Below are 18,950 nucleotides of genomic sequence, written 5' to 3' on the forward strand. Positions count from 1 at the left end.
TGAAGCAGAAAGTTCTGGTGAGAAAAGAATGGGCAGTGTGAGCTACTGGGTAAATGAGCACAAGCTCAAATAGAACTCTCAGACAGGGAGTCTCAGGACTTCTTAGAATTGGTAAGAAAAGGAATTTTGTGAACAGAACATTTATGTTATGACCAAAATAACATTAATTTGTTTGAAGTCAGAGAGTCATGTTCTAAGGTTAGAGGGAGGTCAAGGGATGACAGATCAGTCATTCGTTATAAACTCACTGAAGGTCTTGGTGATTTCCAGCTAAGATGATACAATCATCTGTTGTTAATCTGGCCTGGGGATGGACTGTTACTGAGCTTCACAGAATATTGAAGAGATATTCATTACAAAGCTTCCAGTCTCTTATTTTTGACCTCTGGGGTAAAATATTGGGAACAGTTTGATAGGAAAATTAATGAAAGTGACATCTAGATGTAGTCATCAGTAAAATTTTTTATGGTGATATGAAATTCTAAGTGGAAAATCATCTTGTTTTAGTTATTGGAAAACTCTATGCTATGTTGGTAAGAATGAAATGGACATATAAAGATATTTGAGCCACCTCCTTTGAACACTACATTTCACTTTCACAGCGATAGTTGTAGAAGATACTAAGCGAATACATTAAGTAGGGTACATTAAGTCCGCATATATTCCTAAAACAGAATTTGTAAACTGGTGTTTAAAAGTGTACTAATTTAGTTATTACAAAAAGTATTGAACGTAGAAAAAAACTGAAAAGAAGTTGTTAATACTGACCTACAGTTCCACAGTTATTGCTTAATTATTTATAGTTTTGAATTTTTCCTTATTTCTTTCTGTAGCTTTAATTTTTTTTTCCAACAGACTCATATTTGGATGTGTGAGTCTGGGTGTAGACATACCTATATAATTATTTCAATTAAAATAATGGTGTGTTCTTTCTTGTATTCCCATGGCTTCCTGGTAGATGTGGTTTTATTTTGCAGCATAGTATTTCATCCTGTGGAATCCCTTTTTTTGGGGGAGAGGGGAATACTGGGGATTGAACTCAGGACCTTGAGCTTGCCTGGCAGGTGCATATTCTACTGAGCTATCTCCCTGGCCCCTGGAATCCTTTTTTTAACCAATTCCCAACATAAACTTTGTCATGCTCATGGGTTTTTTAGTAATAGTTCAACTTTCATAAAACTGCTTCTTATGCTTATAACAAGTTTTTCTAAAAAAGATCCAAGTATTTCTATCCTGATTTTGATGGAGAAAAGTGCAACTGGAAGATTTTTGAGATAAGACTGTTAGGGTTTTTGTACACCATACAGTTATAAATTCCACCAAATATAAGAATCAAAATTAAAGACATGATTCCATTTTTTAAAAAACTTAGGAAAACTTTAACGTAGATTTGTAATATCTGAATTTCAATAATTTTTTTTAAAAACATCAATCTTCATATTACTAACAAATTTAGTGAAAGGTAATATAATTTTAGAATTATAACTATGCTTCTCATAGCTATCTAGAGCATGCAACAATAAAATACATAAATCATTTTAATTAGTGAAAGGATACATAATAATTGTCTTATTAAAATTCTTCATGTGGTGTCTTAATCTATCCTCGATGTTGTAACAAAAACACCTTAGACTCGGTAATTTATAAACAACAATTCATTGCTTATCATCGTGGGGGCTGGGAAGTCCAAGATGTAGGTCCCAGCAGATTTGGTGTCTAGTAGTGGTCTAAGCCTTTCTTCAAAGATGTCACCTGTGGCTGTGTCCTTCCATGGTGGAATGACAAAGGAGGATACAAAACCTCTCTTAGGCCTGTTTTAGCAAGGGGACTAAACCAGCCGCGAGGGCAGAGGCTTTTTGGCCTAACCACCTTCCGAAGTCCCTGCCTGTTCATACCACTACCATTAGGATTAGGTTTCAGCATGAATTTGGGAGAGGCACAAAGGCTGAGATCTCAGTGTGTGGTTCTTGGATCTTCTTTTGCCTTGAATTTTTATACAATTCAACATGGTTGAAAACTAAATTTTCTCCTTGGGAATTTAAATTGAATTTCACTAGATTATTATCTTCTAGTTAACTCTCATATGCTACTGTTGGGATTAGAAATGTAATCTGTCTCAAGCACAGTTTAACAAGAAGTGTCAGAAATCTTTAAATAAATTTTTATCCATTACCTCAGTTTGAAATCAATGGACTATTCCTACCAAAATAATTGGTCAAATGTATAAAGATTGAGACACAAGAATGTAGCCTTGTTTATAAAAGTGAAATACTGGAAACAACCTTAATGTTCAACATTTATGAATTAGTTAAGTAAAGTATGACACATGCATATAATAAAATATTATGAAGCTATTTAAAATTGTATCATCTTTATTTTTAATTTGGGAAAATTATTGCAGTATAATGTGTGTGTGTTACGTGAAATTATTGGATATTTACAGTTAAACACTGATGAATGTCTCCCAAAGAGGGTAATTTTTATTTTGTCCTTACTCAAATCAAGTCCTTCCTTACAATTGTAAAATACTGGAATCATTTGTCTCTTGGGACCACTTCTAGTTTATTTTAAGCAAGTTAAATAGTATTTTGCCTCCCATTTGTATGACAGAGAAGCAAATATCTAATTTGTTTAAAAGTATTATTGTCTCATTAAAATATAAATTAGAAGGTAGACTGTCTCAGATACATTTCTGTTGTTTTTTACTACTTAAAATTGTGTCTGGTCTGTTTATCCTGATTATAGACATGCTATTGTGTCTCAGATACATTTCTGTTATTTTTTACTACTTAAAATTGTTGTCTGGTCTGTTTATCTTGATTATAGACATGCTATTGGACTCCTGGCATTTGCAGGAACTTTAAAAGCTGGGGAGGTTTACTTTTCTTTTGCTGTTCAAACACCTTATTTCCAGTGGCTAACTCTGCCTTTCTTCCTTGTGAAGGAGCTCAAGGTCATTTTAGCCAGAAAGCTGAATCCTAATCTTCAGCCTTAGTCTCCATTGATGGGATCTTTTATGGCTTCATGGACTGTCTGGTTTCCTCTAGCAGGTGTAGCAGATGGATATCCTCAGAGCCCCTGCTTAGCCCTGCGTTAGCTAGAATCTCTCATCTTTAGGGGCCAAGAGGTCTTGTACCAAGAGGAGTAATGCCTTCTCCGTCTGCCTGGTACTCTGGTTTGGAGTCTCCATGACATATATGTCCAAGGGACTTGTCTTCATATGGGGTTAGCTATTTGCTCAAACTCTAGCTCTTAGTGTTGTCCATAGACACCGCATCTTCCACTTCCTGCAGTTGAGACCCCCCAGAGAAAGAAATTTACTTGGAGCGATTGACTTGGAAAATCTAATAAATGGACCCTGGTACAGTTTAGATTAAGACACTATGAGGAAGAAGTCAACACAAGGAAGAGGAAGGGGTTTTAAAACCAAAGTCTGTATGTCTCTCTCTCTCTATACTACATATTTACAAATGAATGTGATCATAGCTTGAAACCTAAAAGTGATCAAAGGAGGATCAGGAGTGGAATCAAAAGTGGTGGAAAACTGATCTCTTGTAAGAGCCATTCAGCCATGTGAAGAGTAATTCTGTGCAAGAATGTGCCTGACATGTCCCATCTGCCCTTGTATTGAACATGTCCCATAAATGAAACATACAGGAAGCCGATAAGACAAAAATATTCATTAATGCCCTGTGCTGTTTATAATTGTTACCAGAGCAGAGTGGATCTGAGGGGGCTCAGCACATTTGGCATATCGGGACTCTATGAACACACGTTTATTCATTCATCCAGACAGCCAGTCATTCAGAAATAACCTCATAGAAGACAGGCAGGACAAGCAGATCCTGGAGTTATTCATAAATCTCATGCACCCTGTTTTACTGAACTTGTAGCCTGCCCTGAGAAACCAACCACGTGCAAGCTAAATGCTGTGGTAGGACGTCACGAATCAGCGTGATAGAACAAGGGAATTTCTTCTGCAAGCTGGAAGGATTAATACCAGTCAGACTGAGGAAGGTGCCAGAAGTGTTAATGGGTATCTCAGTGCTGATTTCACAAAAAGTGATACGTGTTTCTTTTTTAAATTTCTTTCTAGGATGTTCAGCTCTTCTCCACGATGAATGAGTGTCACTATGATAAACGGATGGACTTTTTTTATAACAGGAGCAACCCCGAAACTACTGATGAGTGGATGGGAACAAAGCTTATAATTGTTTTGTGTGTTGGAACATTTTTCTGCCTGTTCATTTTTTTTTCTAATTCTCTGGTCATTGCCGCAGTGATCAAAAACAGGAAGTTTCATTTTCCCTTCTATTACCTATTGGCAAATTTAGCTGCTGCAGATTTCTTTGCTGGAATTGCCTATGTATTCTTGATGTTTAACACTGGCCCAGTTTCAAAAACTTTGACTGTCAACCGCTGGTTTCTTCGCCAGGGGCTTCTGGACACTAGCTTGACTGCCTCTCTGACCAATTTGCTGGTTATTGCGGTGGAGAGGCACATGTCGATCATGAGGATGCGGATCCACAGCAACTTGACCAAAAAGAGGGTGATCCTGCTCATCCTGCTGGTGTGGGCCATTGCCATCTTCATGGGGGCAGTCCCCACATTGGGCTGGAATTGCCTCTGCAACCTCTCTACCTGTTCTTCCCTGGCCCCCATTTATAGCAGGAGTTACCTCATTTTTTGGACTGTGTCCAACCTCATGGCCTTCTTCATCATGGTGGTGGTATACCTGCGGATCTACATGTATGTCAAGAGGAAAACCAATGTCTTGTCTTCACATACCAGTGGGTCCATCAGCCGCCGGAGGGCTCCCATGAAGCTAATGAAGACAGTAATGACTGTCTTAGGTAAGAGGAGCCTAGTGAGACGACATGGCTGGTGTGGTAAACTTTTCCTTAAGTTTTGTTTTCTGTGGTAGGTGGCCTATTGGGCCTCAGTTCTAGTCCTGGGTTACAGGTAGAATTTGTGACATAAGGATGAACAAGAACTTTTGTTTTCATAGTCCTTGTTCTCTAAAGAGAGCCTGTTTTTCTCTTTGTATGGTGGCCGCCACTGTGGGGACATTACTGAGGTCAGAAGTATATTCCTGTCAGGTCTCAAAGTGCAGGGACAATAAAATAAGTTCTGGGCAGTTTATTGAAATTGGAGGGTGCAGACTGTGTTTCTGGTGGAAGGAAAATATGATCCCTAGGTACTGACACTGCTGGCAAGATTTTGAGATCAATAAAGAAACAACGCAATTGTGGAAATAATTTTAAATTGAGGGTTTCCTTAAAAAATATAGCGTGTGGTTTATGCTGGCCCTTTTCTGTGCATATTACTTGGTCTAATCCTCGTGGCAATGCTGTTGGGCATGTGCCACTGCTGTCCCCATTGACAAGATGAAGCAATTGAATCGCAAGTGTAAGTCATTTTGCTGGTAGCCTGGAGCCAGGACATGTGTACAACTGGTACCCGAGTAGATGTGTTGAACACCACTCTCTGCAGCTGGTTTTGATTTATTTGGCCTTTTGCTGGTGTCCTTTTTGTCCAGTTTTTGCTCTGACAGCCTCATTCTCTTTCTTGTGCCATGACAAGAATTCTCACGTTCATCAATATCGCCCCTCTCGAGCAAGAAAGAGCAAAGTTTGATATTTTTGATAAAGAGCCAAGTTTGGTAGTTATAGTGTCAATGAACTCTGCCCTACCCCCTGTCTAACCTGTAGGCTTGCTGAGTTGGTTGTGTGTCCTGACGAATCATCTGCCTTCTTAAAAAACAATTTTCAGTGTATCATACTGTGATCAATAGTATACAGCCGGAGCTAGAAAAGCTTTCTTTATGTGTATAACTTTATCTGGAACAGTATGAGGGATTTAAAATAAGGGGGCTTTGTGGTTTTGACAGGTGTGGTGTTGGGTGACAGAAAAACCGGAATAAACAATGATCACCAAGTAGGATAAGAGAAGTCGCGGCATCAAGATGAAGCAGCCCTGGGGAATTGGTTAATGGCAGGATGACAGTTTGGTTTTGAGGTACCTGGGGAAGTTCCTCAGTGGTGAGACAGAAGGATCTGGTGGAAGACGGGAGGTCTGCAGACAGGGGAAGTGAAACTGAACAGCGGGGCAGTGTAAAGTTTTTCTGATATCTTCCACTAACAAAGATGTAGAGTTTAGTCCAAACTTTTATTTTCTGCAAGGTGATCTACAGCAAACCAGTTCAACTCTCCTTGGTTAAATTTCATCTGAGAGGCAATAAGAGTCTTCAGTTTTTTCCAATAAAGTTGAAAAGTTACTTGAATTTATTGAATTTAATCTCAGTCCAAAGACAGGGCAGAGGATGGATAGTGGAGAGAGTAGACATAGAGTGTTCAGAGGCTTCTTAGAGGGTTTGAGAGGTCTTGAAGAGTTGGTGAAATTTTTATGGTAGGAGGAAAAGATATTCTAAGCATAACATACTGCAGTAAAAAATGTGATAGTGAAAATGTCTGGAGCTCATGTAAAGCCACAACGAAGGACCCAGGAACACTGATGTTTGATGTGTCACCATGAAAATAGTGAATTTGTGAGCCAGGGAGGTTTAGTCAGCTCTCGTTGGAAGGGAAGAGTAGACCAGATGACCTTTGCCATTAGGATTTTGGCTGAACACACAGCACACAGAGCAGCATAGTGAGCAGCCTCTTTGCTGGAGGGTGGCGGTGGTGGTGAGGGTGGAGATTGTCAGCGCATGATTGGAAAGGCATGGAGGCACCCTGTGCCCATTCCAGCAGCCCTGGGGCAGAATGCTTGCTTGCTTCTGGGTTATGATGTGTGAGGGGGAGCCTTTATGCGAGAGATCTTGCTTATTGGTTCTCACGGGGATATAGAATCCTGCTTCCCGAAGGGCTCCAAAGCCCTGCTTAGGAGAGTTTCAGAATCTCACTTATCAAACAGCTAATCGGCTACGGTAACAAAACACATAAGATACCCCATGTTTACTGTTGAGCAGCACCAAGCAAACTGAACACACAGGGATAAGAAAATGGGCTGAACTTTCATCTATTTTGTAATGTCTTGAAATACAAATAAGAAAAAAAAAAGTGAAGGGATTTATGGCTCTTACATTTGAAGTCTTTCATAACCTTCCTGTTTCCTAGGGTGATGTTTTCCAGCTGTGGGCTCTGACCCCCTGGAGTAGTCCTTGTTCAGATATAGGTTATGCCTTCCAAGACCCCCAGTGGATGCCTGAAACTGGGGATTCACAAAGCCCTATATACACTCCGTCTTTTCCTGTATGTGCATACTAGTGATAGTTTAATTTATAAATTAGGCAGAATAAGAGATAACAATAGCTTATTATGAATCTCAGCTACTTCAGCCTACACTTTTTGTTTTTCCTTAAGTTGCAAATGTTCATCTTTTGACCTACAAGAAGCACTCTGGCTTCTTTTTGGCATGACCAGCATCGCTATTTTTGTACTCTGAGGCCATTATTGAGTAAAATAAGAGTGACCTGAACATAAGTGCTGTGGTGCAATGGCAGTTAATTTCATCACCAAGATGGCCAGAAAGTGACTAACGGAAGGGTAGCATATAACATGAGTACACTGGACAAAGGGATTATTCACACACTAGGTGGGGTGAGGGGAGCAAAGCAAGATTTCATCATGCTCCTCAAAGTGGCACCCAATATAGAACCCATGAATTGTTCACTGTTTGAATTTTTCTGTTAATACTTTCAGACTGGCCAGGGAGATGGCGCAGTGGAGTAAGTGCTTCCCTGGCAGGCACAAGAGCCTGAGTTCAATCCCTGGTTCCGCAAAAAAAAAAAAAAAAAAAAAAAAAACTTTCAGACTGCAGTTTACTATGGACAGCTGAAATTGTGGAAGGCAAAACTGTGGCTAAGGGCAGAGTATCATACTAGGATTTTAACCAACATATTTTTAGCATGACATCAAATGATAAGAAATGTTAGTGTATGCTGTATTTAGTAGATATTGCTTCATAACTTTTCTGTTCATGTATGTGTATGTGTCCTGGGTCATGAAACAAAATATGTTTCTTGTCTTGGGTTATGTTCAAGAACATTAAAAAAGCCATGGTTCTAGCAAGTTTTATGTTTTGGTCAGTAAGGACTAAACTCTTCTAAAATATGAAACATTGTGGTTGTTAGAAAAATTTTTAAAGGTTGTGGTAATGGAAACAAAGAGCTGTGTGTTTTCTTCTCACTTTTTCTGCCCTCAGCTTTGCTTGAAAGGATGCTAAATCCTCCTTTTCCTTTATGCTGGGAAGAGAAGAAGGAGGCCAAGTGGCAGTAAGGGAAGTAACAGTACCTGGTTCTCATGCCAGGAGAAAATAGCTGAAAACTGACTATCACAGAGGGCCTTGGGTAGATCTGCTACTAATCGTGCATGATAGCTGGGTATGTTGGGCACACCTGTAATCCCAGCACTGGGGAGCCTGAAGCAAGGGAATCCTCATGAGTTCAAGGTCAGCCTGGGCTACATACAAAGTTCAAGACCAGCCTAAACTACATAGTAAGACCATGTCTCAAAAAAAAAAAAAAAATCAGACATGATATTTCTGCAATACTTACGCCCTTTTCTGTGTTTTAATATACTGCTTTTATTTGGTCTTATGGAAATCCCACAAAGTAAGTAAGGAAAGTTGTGTTGTCACCTCCTTAGATGCATGCTCTACTTAAACTATAGCGAATTATCCACAGCTCCACACCATGGCAACTGCTGAAATACCTTTCCCCTTCTCCTTTTTGAGAAATTCCTATTTGTCTTACAAAACGCAACTCAATAGTGAAAGTGTCTTTCACTCTCTGTGTCTTTCTTTGCCTTGCACAAATCTGATTACTTCTTCCTCTGAAGCACCTCTCAATCTTGGTCATACCTCAAACAAAACACTGCGTTGTTGCCATGCCTTGATTTTGAGCTGGAGCAGCTATACTTTGAAGTGAAGGCCTGTCCCTTCTTAAATCTAGCCCTAATGTCTAACATGTTGCCCCCATCTAATCTTAAGATTTAGGGATGTAAGACACTTTTTAAAAGCTGCAACACAAAGTAAAAGCTAGGTTCTTTATTTCCAGCTTGGTCTCTGGCAGGTTCTGGCCAGGAAGATGGACAGAGGCAGAAAATGGATGGATATCCTATTTTATAGGACTGATTTCCCAGAAGGGTGAAGACCGGTACCATCTTGGGAAGGAGGACAGGAAGGACTAGTATTTGGGTGCTTCCTAAGACAAAGTCAGAGTGCTCCTTGCTTCTTCAATTTTGTTTCACTGAGCCTTCATAATAACTCTATGCAGATGTGTTTCACAAAGAAGGAAACTGGGGTGCACTGACGACTCTTGCCTGTAGATTCACACTGGTAAAAATGTTAACAGTTAATATTTGGTGTGTGTTATTCCTGGACCTGAGTGAGACATGTTTTCATATGTTATTCATGTCACTCTATGAGGAAGGTTCAGACAAAGACACTGAGGCCCAGAGAAGTTTGGTTTCTTTCCTAAGAGTAGGAGCAGAGCTGAGTTTTGTACCCCAGCATTTTGGCTATAGGACCCCACCATCCAAGTCACTGGTCTCTTGCAAGTGATGGGGTTAGAATGACATGAACCCAAGTCAGAGGCTTGTAGCCGGTATGTCCCTTGATTTCTAGTTCAAGTTATTTCTATAGTGTCACATACTCTTTTGACATTCAGCTCACTCTCGATTTGCTCTAAGGATTTTTGCAGTAGGTAGTAATGGTTATGGCAACATCTATGCCTGTGGCAGCTATGGTGACAGTAGGGGCTCATCTGGGGGAGACCTAGATCTAAATCCTAGCTTTGTCACAAGTTGTGAAGCCCTGAGCACTTTACCTAACCTCCTGTGACTTAGTCTTCCTACCTGAAAGATGAGGAGGATATTAGTACCTTTGACATGGTGAAGTCTTGAGGATTCCATGAGATAATGCTTCTTCAGCCCCTAAGATATTGCACGATACATAGTAAGGGCTAAGTGTTAGTTACTATTCTTAAGCCTTTGTTTGACTCAGAAGAGCTTTGTCCTGTATTCAGTCTGATCCTTTCCCCTACAACGTCAGCAGGAACCCTGAAGACAGGGATTAGATGGCAAATGTAGGTTCCATACAGATGGCAGATTTTCACAGATGGGCATGTATCTCAGAGAAAGTTGACCAAGTGTGCTTAGCCGAGGCTGCCTGACAGCTGGCAAATGCTACTGGCTCTGTCACTAAAAACCTAAACCAAGCAGACCATGTGACCGCCACACAACTGAAAAGCTCTACTCTTATATTGCCAGTTGTTATAAACTACCTTCTCCCCCTCAGAATTCTGTAAATGATTTCTGTTTCTCATAGATCACTTTTCTATTAAAGACTCATTTGACTTTTGCAACACCTATGAATAAAATATTATAAATAAGACCCTGATGGATAAGGCAGCCTACAATATGGCACCAGAATCATGTGTGTGCATGTACTAGATGTTCCTTTTAAGACATTGTCCCCATCTTCTATCTTGCTGGCAAACCCTGCCAGGGTACCTAGTTAGTCGAGTGCTTTTATCACCTTTGCTAGGATTAGGATATTTGCCCTGAGTCTGAAAAGAGCCTGGACCAGGACCTGGGCATTTGACACTGTTCCTGAGATTCATTGATGAAGTAAATATCCTTTCTGAATGAAAGGAGAGTAGGAGAAGTGGACGGAGGAAGGGATACAAAAGGAGGGAGAAAGGAAAAAGGAACACACACCCCCATGTGCACACACACACACACACACACTCACTCACTCACTCACAATCCAAAACCAGGAGGCAGGGGAGGCTAAGCAGGGTTCCTGGGACTTTCTGAGACATTTGCTTGCGGCTCTCAGGGCCTCGCAGTTGCCTCCACGGCACAAAAGCTGCTTTCTTCGTTTTCTACCATGCCTGCCTTAATAATCAAGTATCTGAGAAAGTTCAAGTTTTGTGTTGTAGAACGAACAGCTTGTTGCCATATCAGACAGAAAAGGGCTGGATGTTTTCAGGACGAAGCCACATGGGCAGCAGTGCTTTGTACGGAGTTCGGAGGTGCGCCTGCTCCTGCCTAGAAGCAGCGCCTCAGAAGAGCCCCTGCCCCACAGGCCCCGCGGCTCTTGTGCGCTTCGTCACCTTGCCGTGGGGCCTGAAGGACACGGGGTGTCTGTTCTCAGGGAAAGGGAGGGTGAATGAGTGCAAAAACACAGCCGCCTCTCCACAGCCACAGAACGGCTGGGCAGGACCCTTTAGGCTCTGGCTGAACATGGGGTGGGGGCTCAGCCTCAGAGTCTGCTACGAGGAGGACAGCTTCAACTTTTTTAAAATTAATTTTATTGAGAAAGAAATAGCAATGAGACAGTTTCAAAACAGGTCAGTAGGACAGTTATAATAGTTAATACATTGCATATTTTTGTCTTCATAGTAGTTATTCATAGTACAAGATGCAGACGTGATCTTTTCTCTAAACACTATTAGAACAAATCTTGAACTAAGAAAGTAGTTGTATGTCTAGCCTAACTAACTGTATAAACAGATACATTTTTTTTCACTACAAAATGGTCCTTCATTTATATCTCCCTTTTTTGTTTAGTTTTGTCAGAGATGGGTGTTCCATTGCCAGTCAAATATTGTAGGTGCATGAATTCAGCAAAATAATCCAATATAGTCCAGTTGTCCATAATAGTAGTGGGTTATCCGTAGGACTGGCAATGTCAGAAGTTGTTGACTTGAGCCTTTTACAGCTCATCATATTGATATGGCTTTACTTTTTATACCTCATGTTTATACTTTTCTGCTGGATGGTTAAGACCAAGATAAAACAAGACTTATATAACAAGAAATGTAACTGCTGTATCTGACAAGTTCAGTCAGATCTCCTCAGGATCCACTAATGGATACCATTCTATCCTACCTTTTCAGATTGTCCCCTTGCCACCATTTCTTGTTTTAAAAAATATTTTGTTAGTATAAGTTTTCAGTGACAGTGATCACAGCCATCACGATGAGCTGGCACCTGTACCTGACACCTCCTAATTCTCTTTGCTTCCCCTCCCGCACCTCTGGATCCCGTTGCCCTCTGCAAAAGGCCTGCCTCTCTTTACTTCCTTCTTCCTATCTCTCCTTGGCATCTCCCACAGTGCAGCATTTTTAAGATTTTCGGTCTGCTTTCTTCTACCTGTGTGTAGCTTCTCGTCAGCCCAAGCCTGGCTCTCGGTATGTCCTCACTGCCTCTCTTTTGATCAGTGTAGAGTCACTTTGGCCAGCCGCTGCCCTTGTCCCCAGGCCATCCTTGCTCTGCCTTCCTCCCGCTCTGTTTCATGCCCCTTGGGTTCTGTGATGGTAAATGCACTTAACTTTATTCCTCTTTCGTATTTCCTTCTTCACAGAAAGTTTGGGGCCTTTCTTCTTAGAAAACACACCTACCTCTTCAGCTGGAACAGACAACTATGAAGTATTTTTCTCAGGATAAAGGACAGAAATACTTTTCCAGTTTGACCTCTTTGAGAAAAAGCTTTGGGAAGAAGTTCTGTTGCCTCCTATACCCTTCCGGTGTCCCAGAAAGTTCAGAGCCCAGGGCCTTGGTTTGTGTCAAAGGAGAGCATGGTTGTTACCTGTTACTCAGTTGTCCCACCACCAATTTAAGGCACAGCCATGGTGGCAACCCCATGGCTCACGTCCCACACTGGGCTGTTTTTTTGTTTGTTTGTTTGTTTTTAATCACTGAAAGCTCTAAAAGCTTTGCCATTACTGGTCTGGAGCATATAGGTTACGATGACCCCCAGGCAAATTTCACTGAATTCTGTTAACATTGTTCATACTTTGAAAATTTCTCCTGGGGATTGCTGCGTTGGTGTGTAGCTGAGGCACACATGCTGGTGGATGCTAGCTGGAATCGCAGACCTAAGGATCAACAAGGAGATCTGGAGAAAGGGCAGGAACAGGGAGCACTGGCAGGGGACACCACAAGCGAGCAGCCCTTTTCTCCTGCCCTGACCAGCTTCCCTCCAGCCACACATCTGCCTCTTCATTGCCAGGTCGCTATCGTGGCTACACAGTGAGTCCAGGAACAATCCCATCGTCCCGAGGAGTCAGTGCCTGTGGAGACACTGACCACGTACACCTTGTAAATCATCGCTAGTGCTGTGGCCAGAGCTCTAGCTTTCTTGTTCCTGCTTCTTCTGGTGCCCCCCCCCTTTCTTGTCTTGCAGGAATAAACCTGTCCTGGATGCCCAAGTGACAGTGACATACAGTAAAAGCTTGCATGAGGTCAGAGGGTTTACCACCTACCAGAGGGCCTACATTATTCTTGGGGTTTCTCAACAAGGAAAGATTTCTGCTTTTTTGTATTTTCTTATCATAAACATTTAGTGTCTATTAGGTTTGAAGCAGTGCTGACCCTGGAACATGGGCTTGAGATTCTGACTCTGAGGGTAGACTGAACCCACGCTTGCTGCAGTGTTTTATGGCTGTCAGGGGGGGACCAAGGTTTGTGAGCTGACAGTCCTGTCATATGAGAGATCAGACAGATACATCTGTGCTGTGTGGCTTTTGGTATGTGAGACTTACAGGGAACCCTATTTATGGACTTGTCTGAAGAAATAAGTTCCTTCTAGGGCTGGAGAGATAGCTTAGCAGACTAAGCACCTGCTTAGGCAAATGCAGGAATCGTGATTTAATCACTGGCACCACATGCCACGCCAGCCCATCCCTGGGCACCCTGAGTCAGCTGCTGAGACTGGGCATGGTGGCGTACCCCTGTAATCCCAGCACTGGGGAGGCTGAAAACAGGAGGATCTCTGAGAGTCTGAGTTGCATAGTGAGAATCTGTACTAAATATATTAAATCAATCAATCAATCAATCAATCAATCAATCAATCTTCCTCTTAGAGGAAAATAGGCTTAAGTGGACAAATTCGGGAGAAAAGAAACTGCTGTGGTTTTGGGTGTCCATGGGGTCTCTTCAAAGGAGCAGGATATAAGTTAGGCTTCAGCAGGGAGAGGGAGAGACTGAGGGCAGGGCAAGGGAGAGGTTTCCACATGTCTTGGGGAGGCCATGCCAAGGCTGTGGATGGATAGGGGCCAGGGCAAATTGCCTCTGGAGTAAGAGTCTGAACAACAGTGACACTCTGATAAGAGGCATAGTGGAGCCAGAGAAGGGGAGGCCTTGAACTCTGCTACAGCATGGCCTTTTTTGTCAGAGTCCAGGAAGAAGACATGAGTGTGTGAGTTGGACCTGGGGTGGGAACGAGTAGGGGACACCTGGAAGGATCATGTTCTATGTAGACTGCTATAATAAAAAAAAGATTCTACAGGCCTAATTAAGTAGGTCTGAGAGCTCTGGAGGATTTTGAACTATTGATGGGTTCAGGGGAAGGCAGAAGCTATGGAATGTAAGGCAGAGGTTTATAAAGATGAGGTCAGTCAGGAGAAAGGAGAGAGAGAGCTGACAGGAGACTTCGGGGAGAGGTCTGAGGCTGTGGAGTGGAGGGTAGAGGACAGCTGTAGGAGTTGTGCCAAAGAAAGGCAGAGCTGCTTCTCAAAGAGGCTGCAGGAACGCCCCTCGGAGGGCAGCATCCAATGAGCATCAGAGGCGGCAGCAGCCAGGGAGGTCCAGGGGGCTTCTGGGAGCAGAAGCAACCGTGTGAATCCATCAGAAAAGTGGGTAGACTATGCCAGATGAACCAACCCATTATGGAAACCAAGATTCTGGCTGGCAAGCCGGAAGCCCACCCTTGTCCTGATTCTTACTTTCCAATGCGCATGACCATTAAAAGCTCTCAGCTCCCTGTCTAACTACATATCAAGGTGTGGCAAAGCTTTTGTCCAAACCCCACCCGACCTGCCACCTCACAGTGAGGAAGTGGGTTCAGCAACCCTCTGGGGGATGGGAGAGGTGGCAGGTTGGAGAGAACCCTAGCCCTTCTCTTTGGGGCTCTTCTGCCCGGGACAGCTTCCTCAGTCTCTGTCTCAGGTGCTCATCACCAGGGGAAGAGGTTCTACCTCACTAGGGACCTGCCGTCCTAATGCTGGGATAGCATGACTTGACAACTGCTTCCTGTATCCCTGGTCCTTACCAACAGCCACCTTTGTTTGAGGTAGGGGGCAATCAGAGGAGGACACCTAGTTGCCCTGTCACTTGAATTGACTTTTTTGAGTGGTCCTGAGATTTCTTTGGTAGACTGGCAGCTGAGGGATCTGAGGGTCCCTAGTAGTGACTAGTGTGATTCTCCCCTTCACAATGTGACTAGGGACCCGGGTCCACTGACAGGCCTGCTATGTAACTTGTGGGTCCCTTGTTCAGAAGGTAGGGGAGAGAGTACACTGTGGTACTAAATACCTAGGCTTTTCCTCTCTTTACCTATCTTCTTGGCTCACTCTCATGTTCTGTTGGCTTCCTTACAAAAAAGAACTATAGATAAAATTATAGAGGACTTCAAGATAGTAACAGCAGAACCTTAACCCAAGTGTAGATCCTATTGGGCACTGAGCCTGTGTGACTGGCACCGTGTGCTCAGCCCAGGAGCCTGGCCCTGGCTGCTGAGATTAAGCCTTGGCCTTAGCTAACCCGGGACCCGCCCTCTTGGGATCTGGGGCACTTGGGGAGAGTTAGGTCCCTTTAAAGCACCCTCCTACTCCAGGATTAAAATCAATGTCCTCAAGTTTTGAGTAGTTTTTAGAGGCTTCTTTTCTTCTCTAGAGCTGATATCTTTTTCTAGGCCAGGTTCCTTATCACCACCCGGGAGTCCCAACAAGAGGAAGACTGGCACCATGTGGCCGGGACCTCCTGCATGTTATCTGAACAACTGGTGAGTCCCAGGGGGCTCCCCTGAGAGTTTCTGCATTCCTGGGCTCTCGGAACTGTACTTGCCAATGAGTCAGGGGACAATCTGTTCCCACTTTGTATCTGTTCTGAACCTGCCTATCTGGCCCAAGACAAGGCTTGGGATATAAATGTTATATCCAGAACAGTACCCCTCATACCCGAGGTGGCCTCACAAACCCTACAAATGGGCCCAGACCCAAGACCATGATATTTTTTTTTCTTTGCAACTTGAGGGATGTGTCTTGGAAGGTCAATGCTTTCTTCCCCAGGCATTGTTTCAAGGCCCTACTCTTAGGGCTTCTTACTGTTATGCCTGACATTCTGTTGAGGGCTCTGAGTTCCAGAGACACTGTGCTGAATTCACTGCTAAGGATCTCAGTGCTGTAAAAGATGGCAAAGCTCTTAGGATCTGTATGATTGCTCACATGTCCCTCTGGGACGCCAGACTCATACAGCAAACTTCTGAATACTCTCTCAGCCCCGAGCTCAGTGCTTCCTGCTGGGACCAGGAATTGCTGAGGCTGCTGAGGCGGCACACAGACTGGAGGTGTTCTGCAGGCTATCCTTGAATCTGTGCACAACTCAGAAGCTACTGGTTCTTTGTAGCAGGGCACAGACTTTCAGAAGGACGCAGTGGTAGTCCTGCACAAGTGAGTGCTGATCTATAGGGGGGGTGACTGGAGCCTTCTTCATGTGTCTGGATATAGAAAAGAAATGCTGTTTAAGACAACTTGCAGCTTAAAAATGGCAGCATTTGTGTAAGTGCGGAGAATCTTTCGGCTTCCTTCTCTTCTTTCCTGGCCTATGAAGAATGAAGGGATCCTGCGGAGCCTCTTGATTTAGGGAGTTTTGCTGAATGTGGCCTGACAATGCCAGGAAGCAACCACAGGCCTCTGGGTGTCCATCGTGTAGAACAGAGCGACCAACTCCAGAGCCTAGCGGGATCTATGTAGAAGTAATTAAGCTGCAGGCTTTCTTGGATTCCTGGAAGCTGAGAATAGTAGACAGAAGAGAGGTTGTATCTGGGTAGCAAAGTGAGGCCTGAGCCTGCCTCTGGTGTCAAGGAGACAGTTGGACTCAGCCTGTTGGGAAATCTGTTTTGACTATAGCATGGACGGGCTGTGGCCAGCAGGACCTGGCAGAAGGACGGCCATTTCTAAAGTGAAGAGCTCACTGGGACCTGGCTCTGCAGAACCTACAAGGCCTGGGCACCACTGACAGCCTCCAGAGGCTGAGGGCCTCTTCCATCTTGGCTGACTAGAGTGATTGAACCTGGCTGTTCAGAGGACATAGACAAGCTAGAGTCTGGGCAGCCCCTGTACCAGAGGCACTGCTGGATAGCAGAAGTGAGGGTAGCCTACGGTTTGAGGGTTTTGTGAGAGAGGCCTCATTCTTAAAAGGTCCATTAGAGGCTTACTAGCATGCACTAATAAGTGTTCATATTTATCAGCCAGAGGGTAGAGGCTGAGACAGCCCTTCCTAAGAGGAGCAGGAGAAGTTGGATGTGAATGTCACAGTGCTCATTTCTCTGTGAGAGGTAAGTGTGCTAGCATCTATGGGTGTCTGCTGAGTTTTCTAGAGAATTCTTTGGCCATTCTTTCAAGATAAGGACATGGATGCCTATATATCTAAAGGCCACATAGTCTCGGTGGTATAGCACCCCAGACCAGGAAAGAAAGGGTCACAAGGTGATGGCAGGGTCTACATGTCAGGATATAGCAAGTAGTACATGTGGGGACTACATCCAGATGGACAGGATTAGTTCACTCAAACAGTGGCTGCCGCTGTTTGAGTGCCACAGCATGTGAGAGGTTGGTGTGTCTAGCAAGCAGGCTGTGGCCAGGGTTGCTGGATGATTCAGTGGAGCGGAGGCACTGGCCATCCCGGGCAGACTCCCAAGGGCTGTACCTGCTGTTTAAGGTAGTATTGAGAGAGCACCGCAGAAAGTCAGGGTGAGGTGGCAGTTCCCGAATGACAAGGAGATCACAAGATCTCCAGAAGGCGCCAACGAAAGATTGTGATCGGAGCATGAGGTCGGGGGAAAGAGCAGGCTACTTCCCAATGCCCCGCGGTGTGCGTGCCCTTGGGTGTCCACAGTCAGAGTCAGGGGAGCCTGGAGTGGCAGTAGAACTTAACTAAGTACTGGCACAGACCAGGGTGGCTCAGAAGGAGTGGACACGTCCTCTGAAGGGACAGCGAGTCCCTGAAAGAGTGATAAGAATTGGGAGGAACCCCAGCATCAGAGACCTGCAGTACCAGTCAGGTTATCTTGGTGACTGACTAGTGGGGGTAGAATGTAAAGTAGACATCTGGATCCTAGGCATCAGGGCCAGCTGGGACTGAGGACCCTTAGTACCTTGTGATTTCTCCTGGCTCCAAACACCTGGGTGTGGAGGGTTGTCATTATAGAAGCATGAGCTCAGGAAGTGGTATGGCCCTTTGATGGAGACCATGGGGAGCATCTCTATGTGCATGAGCACTCTCACTTTCTCTGTCTACACACACACACACACACACACACACACACACACACGCACGCACACACGCACACATGCACGCGCGCACACACACACACACAGAGGTTTTTACCAACCTGTTGCAATTAACCTATCTCCTGGTACAACCCCGACGTGCCTGTTTCAGAGAAATGACTGAGGCATGCTGAATACTCTCATCCTGAGCAGAAACATCACCAGGCACCAGGCAAGGGTTTCTGTGATGGCAGTAAGAAAGGAAAAGGAAGGATGGGTTTTAAAGGCACACAGAAGCCTGAGGAAGGGGAAGCACAGCAGGCACGAAAATGAGCCTAGCTTCTCGGTATTGACTTTGGCTAGCTAAAGGAACAAAGGAAATGGTGATCTAGGAAGGGAAGATCTCAATGAAATAGAGAGATGCAGGGGCTTGGGAGATAGCTCAGCAGTCTAAGCACCTGCCTGGCAAGCACAAGGATCCAGGTTCAATTCCCAGTACCACATACTGTACCGGCCCTGGAAACCCAGGGGTGCTGTGTCAGCCACCAAAACCAGGAAGTGCACACCTATAATCGCAGCACTGGGGAGGCTGAGACAGGAGGATCAGTATGAGTTTGTGCTGCATAGTGAGACCCTGTACCAAATAAATAAATAAATAAATATTTAATAA

The 18,950-nt window shown here is 43.9% G+C and overlaps 1 protein-coding gene across 3 annotated transcripts in view; it reads left to right on the forward strand.

Moving 5' to 3' along the window:
* Lpar3 (lysophosphatidic acid receptor 3) overlaps window positions 1-18,950 on the forward strand; it is an 80,437-nt gene that overhangs the window by 22,900 nt on the left and 38,587 nt on the right. For all 3 annotated transcript variants that reach the window (XM_023699072.1, XM_004639295.3, XM_023699073.1), the window contains exon 2: window positions 4,097-4,853. In XM_023699072.1, coding sequence (XP_023554840.1) covers window positions 4,118-4,853 — 736 coding nt within the window. In that variant the 5' untranslated portion in view covers window positions 4,097-4,117. The remainder of the gene's footprint in view (window positions 1-4,096; window positions 4,854-18,950) is intronic.

Source organism: Octodon degus, unplaced genomic scaffold (genome assembly GCF_000260255.1).
Source record: "Octodon degus isolate 3935 unplaced genomic scaffold, OctDeg1.0 scaffold00109, whole genome shotgun sequence".
Lineage (NCBI taxonomy): Eukaryota > Metazoa > Chordata > Mammalia > Rodentia > Octodontidae > Octodon > Octodon degus.